Here is a 19,929-nt window from a genome sequence, read left to right on the forward strand (position 1 = left end):
CAGAATCCCTCACGTTAACTTCTAATGAGTGGAAAAAAGTTGGCGTTCATCCTCCAGCTTCACTGTGCTAAAGTTATGCTAACATAGCTGTGTCGCTAGCAATCACGTAGCACAACATGTTTAGGTGGAAACTAGCGAGCGTACTTCCTGTTAACTTCTAACTCCGTTAAATTGAATAAATTCTGTTTTCATGGATGTTAAACTTAATTGTTACACCTGCTAAAGCAGCAACGCTGATCGTTTTATTACAGATGAAAGAATTGTGTTGACATGAGTCACACCTGACGGGACAGGAAACAGATTACAGCCATGAATCAGAGCTCCGAGTCACGTCTGGACTGCTCTGCCCGAACACTAAACAACCCACGAGGGAACAGAGGAGTAGAACTACCAACCCACCCAGGAGAGTCACTTTGGATCTGACAGTAAAATCTTCCATTTAACAGTTCAACTGTCAGAATGAAAGATGAAAGATTTGGACTTCGGTGATGTCTGGATGTAATTAGAGTAACTTTGACATGAACACAGACCTTCATCAGGTTCGCCTGCCAAACAAAGTAACGTCTGCTGCTCGGGGTAAATTAAACCGTGCATTTCAACAGCCCCGCACCAAACACAGCACTTCAGTCTTCACGTCACATTATTACTCTTTCCTCACACTGTGCTCATGTACAACAGTCATTAATGGTGCTTTTAGCTCTGTTTGCCTGCTGGGTGTCATATCTCTCTCTGAAGAAAAGCAGTTAATGATCGTCTGACAGCTGCAATCTCACGATGACTCACAAACTATAAACAATCAAACTTTCCCATCATCAGCTCCAGTCCTCATCTCACCTCCTGCGTGGCCTCTGATCCAGGAGTCGTCACAATCAGCTCTGAAACTACAAAACTACCCGAGGTTTGATTCCAGCTGTGAGCTCGCTCGTCGGCGTGATTGTTGGGCTGTGACGTTCGTGTCAACAGCTGGATTATCACCACTCGTATTATTTTCCATGAAAATGTTGTCCGCTGACTTCATTTACCTAATTATAACTAAACTCAGACGTCCATCTGTAAGTGGTTTATCTCAGTCTACCATTTCCACAACTTTATGTCACCAACCTCATGACAACATTTCAGCCAATCAGCATTCGGACTACGCACCGATGATGTGCTGCTCGCCCCCTGAAGGACCACACCTGTGCATTTCACATCATTCCTTTCTGTGTGTAGTCGAAGAACAATGCTAACCCACAATGACCACGAGTCTGACTTCAGACTCATGTTAACATGTTTAAGAGTTGAATCCTGCCAGGACCTCCTGATGTGACCGATGAGAACAGCAGGAACGATGAAGCAGACACTGATGAGATATTTGGGTCACAGGTGAATCGGCCTGTGGACAGAGCCCACAGTGGCAAACATTTCACCCACTGCTCAGCGTTTTACTGGAAAATAAAAGGATGACTTCCAGTCTCTTTCTCACAGTGAGGATTACAGAGTAATATTAACGATGCTACGTTGTCAGGTGTCGTAGGAACGGCATCAGAGATGGAAAAGTTGGATCAGTGCGTCCCTGGGAAGTCCAGTGTGTTCCCGTTTGTAACAGAGTCTGATCCTCCACCCGGAGGCAGCACGAATAAACTGAACAACAACATATGATCCGACTCGGGAGGCGTGAAAGCACCTGAGGGGAATTATCGCCTCTTTAGCTGCTAAACGATCCTCAGCTGGTTCGTTGCCACCGAAAACGCCTTCCACGTCGTCCAGGCGTCGCGTCATAGCCCGCTGTAACCATGACGCCACCCGTTACAACCTCGCTGTGATAAAAATACAGCTGCAGACGAGCATGTATGTTAACGTATGAGTGTGTGTGTGTGTCAGTAAACGGGGGGAGGTGGTCGGGTAGCGCTGTGTGTCAGGAGCCTAGAGGTTGCTAGGCAACGCCAGGGAAGGCATGTGCTACTGCAGGGGTTCCTCACATCTGCCCAGAACATGATGCTGCTGTTTATGCAGGTAAACCTGTTCAGCGTAGCCACACAGAGGCAGAGAGCGGGTCAGGGAAACCTGCACAGGTACGACACCAACACGGACCCCCGAGACTCCGAGCGCCACCTCGTCCTCGCCGTCAGATTCAAAGCACAGCTCTGGAACATTCACACATTGAGACGACACGTTAATGTAAAAACCCGCTCACGGCCGCTGCAGCCTTATCAACAAATCACCTCAGTGACACACACACGCGCTGCCGCATGTTCTTTATCACGACGTAAATCTGCTGGATGCGGATCGAGGGCGTTTCTGGACCAGATGTGAGCGTTTGTGCGCGAGCCGACACATGACGCAGCAGCAGCAGATCTCCTGTTGCAACTTTTACACATCAGCCAGCAGCGTCACGCAGCAGACGGCCCGATCAATACGTTCACCACACACACACACACGGGGGAGTGCATGACCGTATGAACACACGTGCTAGGAAATGAGTCACGCTGCACGCTGCAGCACCTCCCCCTACCTCCTAACCTTTGGGAGGATTTATTTTCCTCATAGGTGGGAGGTGGAGGAGCTGGAGGAGGGGGGGGGGGGCGACCTACCAGTAGGCGCCGGTGGAGCCGCTTGGTTCTCCTCAGGGTGCCCATGATGCGGCGGCCCATCTTTTTGGCGTACCACACAGAGTTGAGCATGTTGATGCCGCCACTGCTGCTGCGCTGAAGGTGGTGTGTCGCCTCCTCTGCGCCTCCTTGCTCCTGCTGCAGGCTGCGGGGTGGCAGAGGTGGTGCTGGCTGGAGAACAGACGATGGGAGGGGGCTTCACTCCACCTTGGGTCCCCCCCCCCCACCCCACCTCCTCGTCTTCTTCCTCTCAGACACAAACAGGGAGGCTGCAGAGGAGCCGACGGAGGTGACCGGGAGATGAGCCGAACCGCGGTCGTCCTCTTCCTGTCAGCGGGGATAAACGCTCGTCGTGGCGCGGGGGTGACGGGGGGAGAAAGCGCGGAGCCTCTGGGGGGGGATTAACGTGGCGACGGGGTGAGAGAGCATCGCTCGGCAGCCGGTCGGCGAGCCTCCGTCTGTGTGGAGCAGACAGCAACAGCAGACTGCAGGGCTGACGAGAGGACGAGCGAGAGAGAGAGCGTGTGCGTGTGTGTGTGTGCGCGTGTGTGTGTGCGTGCGTGTGTGTGTGTGTGTGTGCGCGTTTAAAGAGAGCGCAGGCAGGGAGGAAGTTGGTCCTCTGATCTCTTCTCTCTGCAGTCTGGAAACCTCACACAGTCTTCCTCCTCCTCCTCCTCCCTCTCAGCGGGGTTGGTCCAGCTGACCTTTGTCCTACTTCAGACTCCGAAAATGAGTCAGCAGGGAAGACTCCGAGTTTTCCCGGTGTGGAGATCACAGGAGTGGCGGTCACGACAGCACAGTGAGTTCATTTAGAGCAATGGTGGCAAACATGTGGTGCTGGGGCCAGAAACAGGCCACCCAGGGTCCAAATCCGGCCCACAGGAACATCAGAGATCAATGGACGTCTGCACGTCTCAAGGAGACCACTTTTTATTTCTGTAGCGCAGCATTGATATAATTTTGATAAATCTAGAATACAACATTTTTCTTTAGTCATTTAAATGTTATAGATTAAAAACTATGATTTATAACACGCAGCTGTAACCTGCACTCATCATTTGTTTTTAAATGGCTGTTATTATTCTGCAATTTTCACTTCATTACGTGATTTTGTACATTTTCCTTTTAAGGTCATAAACCTGAGAACAGGAAGTACAGATGAGTCCAAGTCTGTCACATGATGAAGCAAAGTGTCCGTTTCATTAACATGCACCGTCAGCATCAGAGTCACATCACTCTACGTCAGCTCTTCGTTCTTTACTGCCTGCTAAAAAAATATATCCGTATGTAAGTGGTGCTAGTCTGAAGGCTGGGCCAAAATGTCAGTCTGGTTTTATCCACCTGCTCGCCTGCTTCCTTTTGTCCAAACGAAATAAATGTTTTCTTATTAAAGTATGGTGCATATACTGCATTTAACCCTTTACAGCCGGTCGGAGCGGGCACGCTCTGTTTTGCGTAACTATTTTTAAATCCCGGTAGCTCTGCAACCAAGTAAGCTAGCGCAATAATTTTTTTTGCATATGAAACTGGAGGAGTTGTACGTACATCTTATGCCATCAGTTTGTCCTCGGTCACAGTTTCCTTCCACATATAGCTTTGCAAAAACTGCATAAAAATCACTTGCAGCAACAAAAACATGATATTCCAGAAACACGCTTCGCCGATCCATCAGCTGTTTGTAACACTTCCTACGTCCATCAGCGTGAACTATCACATGACCGCATGACCTGCCCGAAACCGGAAGTGACGTAATTTTGCGGAAATGTAGTTTTTTACGATCGGGGCCTTATGAGCTTGTGTTTTACTTGTTATGTGTTTTAAAAAGTTATGTTTGACTTTATGACTTTCTGTGTCGTTTCTGGGATGCTGAGGACTCATATTGCACTGCTGGAAATAGTTTATTTTGATGCATATGCTGTTATTTTGCAAATTTGCACTATAATATTTATTTTCGTTTTTCCTGCAGTGTATAAAAATTGGTGTATTTCAAAAATAAAACTATGAAGACACTCAAAATAAATTTCCTGTGGTGGGAAACTAGTTTGTGTAACTTTTTTGTATTTACAGTTTTGAGGGATAAGCCTCTTAAATTTCTCTAACTAGAAATATATGTTAAAAAAACAAAAACGATTTTCAATTTTTTTGTAGTTTATTGCACTTTTTTGCAATTTATGTAATTACTATGCACCTAATGCAGACATATTATTAAAGTTTGGGCTATAATGGTTGTATTGATGTATAGCAACTTGAAATGCTCCCAAAAATGGCTCCACAGCATGTAAAAATATAATATAAGCTCTGGCGAACTTGGTTCTATGGTAGGTCTTAAAGGGTTAAAACTGTCAAACAGCTTTAATTTGTATAATTTTTACTAGATTGATATCAAGAATCTAAAGTTGTGGTCATATTCTTAATAAAACAAGACTTTCTGGTGAATCATGTTTGTCTCAATTTTAGTCCTTTAAAGGTTTTCTGCTGTAAGCGCCATGTTGGGCCTGAGGTCACTGATGAAAACAGTGATTAAAAGCTTCTCTTACAGACACTAAACCTCTGACATGGTGTCCCACCAGGCTCTGCCCAGGACACGCCTTTCAAACAGTTACCTGATCCATAAGCCAGAGGAAACACACCTGTACGATGATGACACCCCGCTTTACGTAGCAGCTGATACTGATGACCTGAGGCCACCGTGTCCTTTAAACCAGGCTGTGGATGAACCCCAAAGACCAAACTTCATTTTATACAAAGAGAAGAGAGCGATGAGTCAAAAGCTTCACATTTATTTGATTTTAAGATGAATTTAAGAGTAAATATGTTGAGTAGAAGTTCTGAGGTCAAGACTCTGAGTTGTACCGAGGTTTGGATTTTTCTTTGTTACTCAGTTTGTTGCACACTTTCACCGTTTCTCGATTACACGAAAACTAATGAACCAAAGTTCCTGAAAACTGAATCGGTACAAACGGGGCAAAAGGAGGAGCACGTTTGGTCCAGATGCAGAACATAGTGTTTAAGGGAAACATTGAAGCCTGTTTGCAGCAGAAACCTTAGTTTCAGGAGAGAAAACCTCAGTAAAACATGTTAGAAATGCATTTTTTTAAATAAATTAATAAATTATCTCACTGATGTGATGAAGAAGAAAACCTGGCACATAAACTTTAAACTCATGTAAGTTTCTGTCTGCTGTGAGATCGGCCACTCGTGTTTCTTCTTACAGTGTACGAACCTATCATAAATGCTTAAATGAACACGTTTTCCCCGCCATCCACGAGTTTCCCGCTCATGAAGACGTCCGCACCGACATTGAACGGTTTCCCTGAAACTTCATAAAGCTTTAAATAGAGCTGGCCCGTCCTCCCCGGACCGACGTGCAGCGGAGACGATGAAGGAGCCCTCGTTTCATGAGCTCTGCTGCTAAATATACTTGAGAGCAGCTGTAAATCTTTCTGTTGGGGACGAAGAGGAGGGCAGCTCTCCATTTTATCATCACCCCCTCACAGTGTTACTGAAAGCCTCACTAAATCGTTCCTTGTCCTTCCGTGCAGGTTCACCCCTCCTCCTCCTCCTCCATTTTCCTGCCGTCTGGATTTTCTTTGTCGACATTCATCTCCTGTGTTGCCATGGCGCTGCTGAGGACAGCAAGTCGAGTGAGAGGTGGAGAAAACGAGATGAAAAAAAAAATGAAAGGGACAATAAACACAGGGGCGTACAGTACGTCCTCGCGGCCCTCGCCGTCTTTGTGGGATGTGACAGTCCATTTGCTGCGTTATCGCCGTGGAGGCGGTGGAGATAGCATCCACCTGCTGACGTCAGGCAGGGCGGCCGCTGCAGATCAAACGTTTAAGAAACAATGAAGAGCTGGATGAAGAGATTCCTCCAAAGAGTGTTGGAGGTGCTGAAGAGTCTGAGGCACAAACAGCTGCACGGATCAGGGCCAAAACCCCCCCACCTCTGTTCTTTATCTTTGGACAGTTGCAGGTAAAACATGTGAAAAACAAATCAGTGACATTCAGTAAAGCTGCGGGTCAGCGGGAATCGAACAGAGACCTGCTGCTGACTCATCGGCACGCCTGCCAACACAGGAAACTCCTGCAGTTTGCAAGACCCTCAAACTTCACTACAGATAAGTTGTGCACACAGCCAAGTTTGCGGTTTGGTCTACCGTTGCTCACGTTTCCTGCACTCTGCACATTTCACTCTCAGCTCCAGCTTCACCACCAAACGTACCACAGCAACCAGTGAGGAGTCGAGATGTGTGCGGCTCTTTGCATGTGCGACATGAAGACTTACAGATTCACAGGTGTGAGCTTGTAGAATGAATACCTGTTAATGCACACACTGAAAACAGAAACGTCTCCACGCTGAAGACGATGTTTAGTCCTTTTAAATCGACCTCGGGTTAGAGCTTGGTGCGGGTCGTTTGTGCAGGTGTGATTGAAAACAAACCGAACCGCAGTCAAAGCTACAGGTTTACAAACTCATCGACCGGATCAGAGCAGAGCAAACGACCCACAGGTGAGAAAACGGCCTGAGATCACTTGTGTGACTCAAAACATGCAGGACTTCATCTGCACTGAGTCACTGAGACAGTCAGCTATTACACCATCACCCTTTAACCCTTTAAAGCCGGTCGGAGCAGCACGCTACGTTTTGGTAACTATTTTTAAATCCCTGTAGAACCAGAACCACGTAGCTAGCTCAATAATTTTTTTTTTTTTTGCATATGAAACCGGAGGAGTTGTACTTACATCTGATGCCATCAGCTTGTCCTCGGTCACGGTTTCCTTCCACATAAAGCTTTGCAAAAATTACATAAAAACCACAGTAACAAAAACATAATATTCCAGAAACACGCTTTGCCGATCAGCTGTTTGTAACACTTCCTAGGTTGGAATAGACGTCAGCGCGAACTATCGCATGTCCGCCATTTCCTGGCCGAAACCGAAATGTAGTTGTTTTTTTTTTTTTTTTTAATTTACTTATGGGCCTTATAAGCCTATACTGGTGTTTTTAAAAGTCATGCTGGACTTCATGCTTTTCTGAATAGTTGCTGGGATGCTTAGAACAGAAATTGCACTGCTTTAAATAGTTTATTTTGATGCACCTGCTGTTTTCTTTGCAAATTTGCATTATAATATTTAATTTTGTTTTTTCTGCAGTATATAAAAATTGGTGTATCTAAAAAATAGAACGATAAAGACACTCAAAATAAATTTGCTGTTGCTGTAAACTATTTTTTGCAACTTTTCTCTAAGTAGAAATATGTGTAAAATATGTGTATTGCACTTTTTTGCAATTTATGTAGTTACTGTGGACTTAATGCAGACATATTACTAAAATTTGGGCTATAACAGTTGTATTGATGTATAGCAACTTGAAATGCTCCCACAAATGGCTCCACAGCATGTAAAAATATAAAGTAAGCTCTGGCAGACTTGGTTCTATGGCAGGGTTAAACACCAGAATTAGCATGTTAGCAAGCTGTACGGGTGCATCACACAGACACCGGCTCACTGACGCTCAGTAACCTCCAAATACAATCCTAACAGTTCCCCAGCGCTCGCGCTCAGACTTCTTGGACGGCCTGTCGGTACACTAACCTCACAGCAGCCATATTACTGTCAGCTAATGTCACTAAACACGCTCCAAAACACTCCCACAGCACAAACACGCACAGCAGCTACAGCCGCCTGTGTCACCATCCACCTGTCAGCCAAAGAGGCCACACCACTAAAAATGCTAATTTATTACAGTTTAAACATGTGAGTTTTTACCACAGAGCAAATCATTTGTAATCAGAGCACGTCGTGCTTCAGATAGGTGTGAAACATGATGGCGATGTGAAATAATACAGCAGTACCAAGAAAACAACCCGGCGGGATGGGAAGGTGAGGGGTGGGGGTTTACCTGGATCGGGGGGTAAGGGTTGGAGGAGCAGGAGGGGAGGGGGCTTTCCTCTCCGTGGGGGTAGAGAGTGGAGGACGTAGGGGAGGGGAGCTCCGGGTGATGCTGTCCTAAAGTTGAGCCGTCAAAGATGCACTCCAGAGACGCTACCTAAAGGACAGAGGAGCAGAGGAGGAGACACGGCGGCTCGCTCAGACACGGCAGGAGGAGCGTCACAGACAGACAGACACGGAGGAGCGCTCAGGGAGGCGTCTCCGTACGGATGAAGGTGACATGTTTCTACACTGAACGACCAAAACAACACAGCAAACACTGGACAGACAAACATGGTTCCCTCTGATTGGCTAGTGCACTCGTCTCCACCACCTTTCTGCTTTAACGATAGTCGCAGACACCTCCACCCCCGGGGGCCGCACACATGCGAGACCTGATCCAAGACTTTCGGTCAGCAGGACCTTTTACCTTCGTTCATCTACAGATTCAAACCGACACTCTGTAATTTACATCAACTTCCTCTGAGTCCACTTCCTGTCAGAGGGCAGATTCACCCCATCATGTGATGTTACTGCAATTTAACATTTTCTGAACAATTTGTACTATTGTGCAAAAACATACTGTGATTTATCACTATTTTAAACTGAAGTTAAACTTTGTCAATTCAGTTTTATTTATTTATACGGCGCCAAATCACAGCAACAGTCACCTGCAGGTCCTTTAGACTGTAAGGCAGACTCCACTACAATAACTTCATCTAACAGCATAATGGTTCTCACTGCAAAATGAGACTGACAGACATGGACACAATGAACGTAGCACAGTCAGTTTAACCTTAACCAACAATTTACTGTGAGAAATCATAGAAAATCACATCTCTGTTGCCGTCTGTCCACACAGAGGTTCACATGTAGTTGTTACACGAGTTTGTCTGTTCTACATGAATCTAAGCAGGATGCCTGCAGCTGCCTGACAGACTCAGACTGATGCCAACCGGCTGTCTGCGTTTGTAAAGTAGATGCACTCATTTGCAAACCTTTGACAACGAGTGCAGTCAGAGTCAGACTGCCACTGTTTGCAGAGAGGTTGCCCTCTCGTTTGTAGTATTCAGACTGTACACAAAATATTGCAATGCTTTGCTGTTTCGATTTTTCACCAGCCTGAAAGGTTAATGCTGTAAAACGGGATGTTTTCATGCACGCTACTATCTTTGGCTAACCCCGACCAATCAGAAGTCACTGCCTAAAGACAATTTAGTGCTTTTAGACAGTTGGGCCCAGCTGAGAGACTGAGGGACTTTAGGCACTTAAAGCCTGGCTGCTAATACAGAGAATAAGCCGTATTATTTTTATCTTAATATTCATGACAAACTCTCGATGAGCTGCAGGAAATATACAACTCTAGGCTGATAACTGATTCCATTTATTGAATTTTTGGTTAATTTCCACCAAACAAAGAAAAATTATTGTTAAAAGGGACGATTTGAACATCTCGCCAGAGTTAAACTCAGAACTGGACATCATCTCGCATACCGATGTTTACGCACACAGAGCGCCTCGATGGTTTGAATCTGTAGATGAGACCTGACGAGAAGAATAACAGAATATCATCAGAGTCTGAACATCATTACAAATGAGGTCAGATCTGCTTTAAGAAGAAATCTGAGGGAGAGGAATCACAGAAACCTGAGCGTTCACAGGTGAGCGAGCGATAAACTGATGAGGAGGACAAAGAGGAGGAGGAGCTTTGATGGTTAACGGCGTGACCACAGGTCAGGAGATCAGTGATCAATGAGCCTGCTGAGGTTTGTCTTTTTTATTCATGTCGATTTATTCAGTAGAAACAAAAATGGGTCAAACATTTATGACTTGATTGATTCTGCAGCACTTTTTGGTTCATTTCTGTTACTTTGAGGCTTTTACTGGACGGCAGGCTGAACCCTCTCAGAGACGAGTCCGTCACACTGTCAGGACCGAACACACAAGTCCGAATCAGGCGTGAACGCTGCTGCAACACACGTGTGGAAAACCACATACAACAGGGGGACACACACAGTGAACAGGTGAAGGCTACAACACATCACAATAAACCTCCAACTACACCACAGAACTGCAGCCCAGAGGCCGACGTTAGCTCACACACAAACCAAAACAGCTTTGACTTCATTCTCCTCATCCAGTGTTTAACATCTGGCCCAAAAAAGCCTCATCGAGATCAGTTTCTCTCTTTAGATCAACTAAAACTTTATCGTCTGCACTGAGCGGATCTTTCTCCAACCCTCGGACCACGATGGACTCACTCAGTCACGTGAACAGAGTTTTTTATTCATGCCTTCTGCTCTCTGAGGCTTATCTGATGCTGGTCCGACTGTTTCAGCGAGTTTGGCTGGTCAGATGTGAGAATGCGCGTCCTTCCCTTCGATCGACGGAGCGTTTGAACCGTTTGCAGCTCGACTGTTTCATGTTCGGCTGTTTTTTCTTTCCTTTTCTTTTTAACGGTAATTGTTTCCTGCATAGAAACAAAGTTTAGAGGAGTTTCTTCTCACATCATCTCAAATCTTTACACCAAACACAGTGCTCCTCTCAGCTCTCCACATTTACTGTGGTGCATTTTTATTCCAGGAGTTCCAGATGTTCACGTGAACCTGTGTTGGCGTGAGCCGTGTTTTCAGCACGAGCAGATTCCCAGTTTTGACGCTGTGGACGCCGATGTTAAGCGTTACTTTGACATAATTATGTCAGCCGCTGTCTGAACTATGTGGACGTGCCTTATCTTTAAAATTAACGAGCTTTTTATTCTGTTTCAAAGAACAAAGCATCAAAAATCTGACAGATCTCGAAAGTCTTTAGAATGAACACAAATCTTTCTATATTAAGAGAGATTATAAAACATGACTCGTTCATTTCCCTCGTTCATGTGATTTATGATGTAATACCCTTCACAAACACTGGGAGGCAGTCACCTACAGATTTCATACAGGTCTCATATTTAAAGCACGAGACATTAAAAAGAAATTAGAGACATTTTTGAGATTTCTGTTAAATAAGGTTTAAATAAGAGACTGAAGCCTCAAAGAAAGTCGGGTTAGATCCACCTGGTGCGGCATCAACACCCTCTGTGAGGGCGCTTTGGCCTCGTGCTGCAGATGATCTGATCTCCACACGATGGCAGCAGAGCTCCATCTGCGAGTCACAGCCACCCAGCTTTGATCTGATCCCATGTTCTCCGTTACCACGAGCAGTGCAGCGTGAAACGGGTCAAACCTCCGTGAAATATCACATCTCAGCTAATCGGAGATCGGATTAATCAGCTCTGAGCACGAAACACGGAGGCAGATTTCAGGCAGGAGGCCTTTCCGTTTGTTCTCTGGCGCCGCTGCACACTGATGAGGAAACACATTTATGTGACAATCAGCTGGAAATACAGCGACATCTCACCGAAGCAGCCTTTGTTTTTATTTAAACTGATCTTTTATTAAACGATTTATTCATCAAACGTGGGAAGAAAAAGTCATTTTAATGACTATTTATAATTCATCACCTTCTTTGTCAAGAACGGCTTAAACTGAAGGTTATTTTCTGTATCCATTTTATTTTTACAAACTTAAAGATAATTTCAAACGTTTTGAAAGCGTTAAAGAGATTTTCAGTCTTACTTTAACAGCTCGTCAGAAAAAAGCATCTTTCTAAATACTGTCCACTTGTCCCTAATTAATCGGCCAAGCTACAAAAACACTGGATCCTACACTTCCCATAATGCACCGTGACAGCTCTTCTCCACAGACGATGGGCACACACATTAACGTGGACGTGTGGAGTTGGTGAAATGCTCCTTTAACGGCACACACAGTCGTTATGAGAGTAACGTGGAGGCCCGAGCGGCGACAGACACAAACACAGCGGGCGCTGACAGAAGCAGCACGAACAGGAGGCAGAGTCACGTGACTGGGAGCACGCCAAATTCCCCTGGTCGAGCTTCCAGGACGGCGAGAAACAGACCGAGCGCGATCTGGTTTCCAAACCGAGGCCCGGCTGTGAGAGAAGCTGCTCACATCACACGAGGAAAGTGTTTAAATATCAGCTCGTGCTTTTGTCCTGAAGCGTTTGAGTCACCTAAATTATTTTCAGACTGGGAAAATCCGGGAAACTAGTAGGAAGCTCTAACAGGGCGTTCCAGCAGCCAGGGCTGCTACTTCCCTCTCAATGTTTGGATGAAACATCAGGAGCTGGATGAATCCATGTTTGACAGAATTTCTGTCCTTTCACATTTATGATCGCACAGCTTTGATTCTGTTCATGGAAAACTTTAGGAAGCGTCCACTAGCGGGAACTCCTGGACGGCCTCAACATCGAGACCCCAAACATCTAATCCTGTAGGTTTACCTCAGGGGGAATTCTCAGGCTCCGCCCACAATACCATGCGGTGATCTCACCTGGACTTTTACCTGCTGCAGCTGTAACACTGAAACGTGGACCAGAGGAATTTGAAAGGTGTGTGATGGCGCGATGACAGGAAACAGGTGTGAGCTTCAGAGCAGCGTCAGCATTTTAATGGGTCACATGATGCAACACATACAAGCAACAAGCCTCAGCCTCCACGTGTGTGTGTGTGTGTGTGTGTGTGTGTGTGTGTGTGTGTGTGTGTGTGTGTGTGTGTGTGTGTCTGTGTGTGTGTGTGTGTGTCTGTGTGTGTGTGTGTGTGTCTGTGTGTGTGTGTGTGTGTCTGTGTGTGTGTGTGTGTGTGAGACTAAAACAGATTAAGATTAAGACATTTATACTCATTTTATGACAAAAACCTGCTTCGTCGATTGATCGACTGATTAAAGTGGAATGCGGCGACTCTGATTGGTGTGCACACATAAACACGAAAAGTCGCCATCAGGAAACAAATGTAAAGACATGAGAAACACATGAAAACATTTAACTTCACTGGCATTTTAACAAACTCTGGTCAGAATATCAGGCTCGTTCGTGCACCATGAAACGTTCCCGTTACATGAATATTTTATGAGCTGAAATTTTGGATTTTGCCTGAATGTTGGCTCAGCCAGGTCTTTTCAGAAGGACCGTTGGACTTAAAAACATTACATTAAAAACCTCCAGAAGCAGGTTTTCACTGAAACTGAGAGCAAGCTTTTTATTTGCTGCAGCTACAGAACATAATGATGCACCGCTCATCAATGATCTGACTGTGACGGACGTCTGAAATGAAGGCTGTGGCTCGCTGACTGTTTGAAAGAGAAGCCAGTAAAGTCGCCGTTTGGACCAATGAGAGAGACGGGAGGCTGAGACAATGCCATCTCCTACCTTCATCGGTGAGATGTGAGCGTGGGTGACGTAGCCGTGCACATTCTCGATCAGGGAAAGGTTCTTCTCTGCTACCTGGACCAGCTCTGGGCCCCCCGCCTCCTCCGTCAGCTGGGGGGAGCTCTGGTCCTGGGGGGACGAGTCCTCATCGTGGTGCCTGTACTTCTGCAACAGGAAAACACAAAAATCAGCAAAACGGGGCCAACAGCAATGTGACAACAACTCTAGTTCAATGAGTTGAACCGCTATGAGCAGCGACAGCGGGGAGGAAGAACCACCAAAAGAATCAGGCTCGGGGAGGAGCAGCTGTCACGATTATACACGACACATCTTCATGAAACTCTCCACTCGAGCACAACAACAGTGCAGGCGGCTCCACCATGTGGCGAGAATCAGTAATTACGGGTTCATTATTTACAGAGAAGAAAACGCAACAAACTAACAAAACAAAAACCTCAACGTAAAGAAGGGAAAACAAAGCGATAAAAGACAAACAAACCAGCAGAGACCTCATATTTAAAACCTTTTTTGTAATAAATTTTAAACCCAAACATGAGCTAACCTGCTTTTCTGTGTTTCAGCTTTCTAAACGGGCAGTTTTTGGTCAGTAATGTGACCCACGGGTCCACAGAGCCAAAATTCTGGGGGCTCTGATTGGCCTTGGTGAGCTGGAGGTGTCACCAAGTGAGTTTGTTATTCCCAGGAAGGAATTCAGAAAGAACGCCAGCGTGGCAGAGCCGATCAGCCACTAACCGGAAGGTCGGTGGTTCGATCCCAGGCTGCTCCAGTCTGCATGCCAAATATACTTGGGCAAGATACTAACCCATGTTGCTCTCCGATGCAGCCATCGGAGTGTGAATGTGTGTGAATGTTAGATACTTAAGCTTGGAAGTGCTTGTGTGAATGGGTGAATGAATTAGTTGTATAAAGCGCTTTGAGTGCTCAGAGTAGAGAAGCGCTATATAAGAACCAGTCCATTTAAAGGATAATCCTTCTCTGATCCTCTGACTGCTTTTCTCAACAAAAGGAGGTGACTCACTGCTCGTCAGCACCAAACCCTTGTGACTGAATCATCGGTGCAGGTGAAGAAAACCTGTGCAAGAGAAGAAACTCAAGTCCCAGAGTGCACCTCTCCAACAAACATCCAATCACAGCTTGGGTCTCTGTTGTGGTCAGAGCTCCAGTCGGTGTAGTTTATAAAATAAAAACGAGCAGAAGTCCTCCTCGGAGGCCTCGTCCGTTGATCGGCAGCCTTCACATTTTGATGAGTCAGAGCTCTCCAGTCTTACTCATCTGTTTTCTGGCTTTGGGAGGAGAGACGCTCAGTGTGACAGGTGAACGACTCGACGGTCCTGCACAGACGCGGTTACGTAACCAAACCGAGTGATGGGCACTTTTCAGAGCGCCAACTCGCTGAGCGGGAGGAGGACATCAGAAACCTGAACATCACGGAGGTGTAACAGGAATTCAACCGACTGAAAACATTTCAACCAAAAACTAAGATCGCAGGATTTATTTGTTTCCTAAAATCATAAAGTTTCTTTATGAAAGTAAGTCTTTCTTTTCCCTATTAAAAAAAGAAGAAAAAAAAAACCCAGTGAAGGAGCTACGGACTTAAACGCTTCAGCAGCCAATCACGTTGCTCGATTTGAGGGCAGTGGTAACATTGTTGCAACCTTCCGTCTGTGTCGGCCTGACTTTAAGAAACACTTTTATGGACTAAATTCGTCTCCAGTCCACTGAGAATTAAACAGCTGAGACAAACTGTGAGAACATGCAGGCAGCTCGCCCACGCTCAGGAAAATAGAAGTTAATGCAGCTCCAGTAAGTGCTGCGAAAGTAAAAACACTCAGTCCACCATCTGAGGCTCGGCTAAAGAAACATCAGCGCGTTTTTATTATTATTTCATCTCAACACTTCGAAGAGTCTTTGAGGAGTCTGAAAAGAAAAATGCGAGTGTTTCTAATTGAACACGAGGAGCGTTAAACGAGCCCCAAAGGACAAGAACTAAATTCAGAAATGAGAGTGAGACCAACAGAAGTCGATTTAAAAGACTCGATACGTGTGAATCCCGACCTCAGAGACTAAAACAGTGTTTGTTTCAGTTCTAAAGAAAGTCAAACTGTGCTCAGCTCCAACATAATGATGAGTGTGGCTGATGAATGGAGACAACACCAGCGCAGCTTTGGAGGGTTACCGACGCCGGGCAGTGTCTTGGTTAGGCTCGTATACACACAGCAGCACAGGAAGCGCGTTGGACGAGGCTTTCAGGTCACATGACACAAACAGACACGTATGATCACAGTTTAGCCACAGTTTCATTTGTGCTGTAACACTAAACAGTTTCTTTATAACTGCCGAGCTACTCCAACGCTTACATCCTCTTCACTCACAGCTGGATCGGCATTTCTCAGCGTCAAAGTCTTATTGTTTGGTTTTAATATCGGAGCAAAGAGAATAATGCAGAGAAAATCCAAGGGTTTGAGCTCTCTGCTGGTTTTCATTCTGCCTGCTTCAGAGTCGGAGAAATGGGGGTTTGTGAGTGTTTCTGAGGAAATCCTCGGCTTTCAGGGGCTGTTTTCACTCAGGGATTTTAAAGAGGGGGAATTATTCAACTTTAATGGGTTAAAAAGGAGGGGAAAAAAAATCAGGAGTAACCTGAGTACATTTATAACGTGCTGACAGGATCTCGGGATGATTTCAGAGCCGGGTGTTGGCTCCAGTGTTTTGGCTTTTTCTCGATCAGGGTCTCAAACACTGATCCTGCTTTGCTGCAGTCGGAGGTTTTGCCGTGAGGCAGATTGGTGAAACCCTGACGGCGCTCTAAGAACCTCGGAAACTTTCAGCAGCAACTTCAAAGAGATGCTAAGCTGCGGCTGAACGGGATTATCCCACGCCTGAGTGGCTGTGGGCCGGATCAGCCGGCAGGTCAGAAGCTGAGCTGTTGGATGAGCAGCGCCTCAAACTGCAGACCTCCCATCATCGCTGAGGGCCTGAACCTTTAACGCCTCCGTCCTCCCGATCCCTCTGCTGACCGGCGCAGAGCCAGCAAACAGCGCGAAGGGCAACACCTCCGTTCATCAGGCTGAGAGGCGCCAGCCGGCCAGCGTTTGGTGAATTCAAGAAGGACGACGACAGCTGGCACAGAGGCGGCAGCGGCACGCAGACGACACCCACAGATGTAGAGTGTGAATCTGAACAAGTCTGAGGCACAGCGACTCATTTCAACTTCATAACAGCACCAAAACTCTGGTGTCAACACGGCCTGGTCTAAAACATCCACACCATGACTTCCAGCTGCTGAGTGCCATCACATTCTTCAAAAACCTCAGTCTCATTTGAAATGTCTCTGATGCAGCTCTCAGCAGCATCGTCAGATTCATGTTTCAAACTACAGCAGTCCCCCTGATGTCGGTGCAGGTGCCTCCATCACACCTTCATCCTGTCAGACTGGCTGAATTACAGCTGAGCTGCTGTTACAAAACCCGTGTAGGTCTGTGAGGCTGCAGGAAGCCTGACTGTGAGCTGATGTTTCTCAGATCCAGCAGGAAGTCCAAATGGAAATGAGGTCGAGGCTGCGTCGGCAGCAGTCGGATCTGCACAGACATGGAGTCTGATGCTGACCTAACCCGACTGCTGGCTCTTTATGGAGGAACCGGCTGTGGAGGCGTCAGCTTTTCTCTCACTGTCACACACAGGCTGAGGATGGCAGGACACACAATTCTGATCAGAGGAAGACCAAAACAAAGATGCAAAAACTAGCAGCAGATGGCGTGGTCCCCACAGAGCTCCGATCTCTGCATCATGAAGCCGGTCTGAGAGGAGAGACACATGATTAGCCCAGCTGGGACAAACACAGAGGAAGGTCGCAGGAAGCTCAGGAAGCTCAGACATCCGGCCGTGAGAAGGAGCTCGAACTGTCCAGTCTGAGATGATCGTCCTGGAAAAACACTGGAGTAGTTTCTGTCTCCGAGTCGTGTTCAGCACTCTTGACTGCTTCCACCAAACCTCTCTGTTATTTTATCAAACTGAAGCTGCGATTTCTGCCTCCACGCCTGCTTTAACTGCTAAACAATGCAAGACACCGCTCAGCTGTTAATGACAGCACCACACAGAGGACTGTGTGTGATGTCACGACCACTGTAGCTTATTCTATGGAAACGAAACAGTTTTCTCCTCGTCCACTGAAAACATGGATGATGCCGCCATGAGTCACCCGTCGACTCGCTGAAGCTCTGAAGGTTCAGAGTAAGGTCGCTCGAAGGACTATATTTAAAACAAACCTGTGTAAACTTCAGAATAAGTGGATAAATAAGTGGATTAGCTCAACTCTTCTAAACCTGCACAGCCTGGCTGCTTATGAATACAGTGATGAGGGAGGCGTCAGCTCCAGAGACCAGGCTGTAAACATCTTTATTTCTGCTGGAGCCTCTAGTGGTCATTAGAGGAACTGTCACCCAGTGTTTGGATCAGTCTTTCTGGGTCACTTTAGTTTGCTCACTTATGACTTACAGCCAGCACATCATACAGACATGACCATCACAAGCTAAAAGGTTTTAACTTATTAGTAACTTTTTACTGTTTTGGGCTCTGCACGGTTTCAGGTCAGCGGTACAAACGTTACGCTGAGCGGCGAGCAGGCCTTGTGCTGTAACTCAAACATGTCTGCTGACGTGTTTTTGACCTCTCTTCAGATGACGGTTTGCTGTCACACCTCACAGTAAAACTGAATCTTGCTGCTTCAGCCTGAAGATCATCACTAATACGAACACTTTCACTTCAGTTAATCATTAAAAATAATGATTCGCTGCAGAAATCTGAAACGCAGATAACCTCGATTAAGAGGAGGAATAATTTCACGGGTGCATGATTACCGTGCAGCTGGACGAGACTCGTGTTAATTGCATGCTGCCAATCACATCGTCTGACTCTGCTTCTGCAGAACGTCCACCGATCACCTACAGCTGCACGGCCTCTGTACCTACGTCCCCGAACAGCCGGAACCCCGGCGACGGGAGACCACCGCTGAGATGAAAACTTTTAGATTTACATTTTCATGAGCTTCTGTGACAGCAGCTGCTCGCGAGGTCAACAGTCGCGCGAACAGTAAGGCGAACATGTCCACGAAGAAGTGTTTTCACCATGGAAACCGAACCTGCTCCACAGAACATTATGTTGTTATGGTAACAGATGAGCAGGTGTGGAACCACATCCTACAGACTCTCAGAAGCAACTTTACTCCAGCTTTCTCTTGTGTGGTTTTGCTTCATGTGTGATCCTGGAACTGACCTGATATCAGATATTTGTAATCAGAGCTTCAGCTGGAAGAATTAAACCGTCTCACACGCGTCTGAACTTTCACTTAACGGAGTATCTGCTGTAATCTCCGACTCCTCCACAGCTAGGATAAACCCCGGGCAACTTATCCAGTTGATAACCGCTTCGTGTGACCTCTCAGCCCGATTGATCGCATTGGGCTCAGCGAAGCCAGAGAAGGAAAACACATCGTGGTGAGCGCGCTCTGTAGCGCTGTGGCCTGATTATGTCGTTTGAGTATTTGAAAGCAGGAAGTGAAGCTGAACGCTGGTGTGCGGGCTGATTAATTCCTGCTTTAATTACTGGAGTAACTGCTGGGATTCCCTCCACAGATTAACACAGATTACGTGACCGAGGGGAAGCACCGCTGACGGTTCAGCATCTTCAGCCTCCTGCTTCCTGCACAGAACTGAAAAATCAGCTGAGACAGCTGGGAAGGGACCGGACGGAAGGGGCCAGGTCACATGACCAGGAGCCCAGGGGACGCGATGACTTGCAGCTAAGGCGAGGTCGGGTCGCCCGCCGCCGCTGTCGGGGCATATGGTGCTGAAGAGCAGATAAAAGTGAGGGCGGCAGCAGCTGAGGTCAGCGTAGAGAAACGCTCCTCTGCAGCTCAGATCGAAGGCTTCACCAAGGCGCCGCAGCACTCGAGGAACAGCGAGGTTACTCATCACTCGTCCTGGCAGGAAACAGGCTTTTGTTTTTGAGTGGGTTCAGCGAGATTCCTAAACCTAAAATAAGAAAATCTCTCCGTTAGAGCTGTGAACTACAAGCACGTAAAGTCTGCACGACAGTGCCGCCGATTTTCTCGTTGTTAACAG

At 46.5% G+C, this 19,929-nt stretch overlaps 1 protein-coding gene across 7 annotated transcripts in view; it reads right to left on the bottom strand.

The window, feature by feature from the left end:
• dlg1b (discs large MAGUK scaffold protein 1b) overlaps nucleotides 1-19,929 on the bottom strand; it is a 100,336-nt gene that overhangs the window by 25,483 nt on the left and 54,924 nt on the right. For 5 of the 7 annotated variants that reach the window (XM_026149163.1, XM_026149167.1, XM_026149164.1 and 2 more), the window contains one exon: nucleotides 13,793-13,957. In XM_026149163.1, the coding sequence (XP_026004948.1) occupies nucleotides 13,793-13,957 (165 nt within the window). Of the gene's footprint in view, nucleotides 1-8,495; nucleotides 8,643-13,792; nucleotides 13,958-19,929 lie in introns of all 7 variants that reach the window. The other 2 variants (XM_026149166.1, XM_026149161.1) reach the window with 1 other exon arrangement.

The sequence above is a fragment of the Astatotilapia calliptera genome, chromosome 18 (assembly GCF_900246225.1).
Source record: "Astatotilapia calliptera chromosome 18, fAstCal1.2, whole genome shotgun sequence".
Taxonomy (NCBI): domain Eukaryota; kingdom Metazoa; phylum Chordata; class Actinopteri; order Cichliformes; family Cichlidae; genus Astatotilapia; species Astatotilapia calliptera.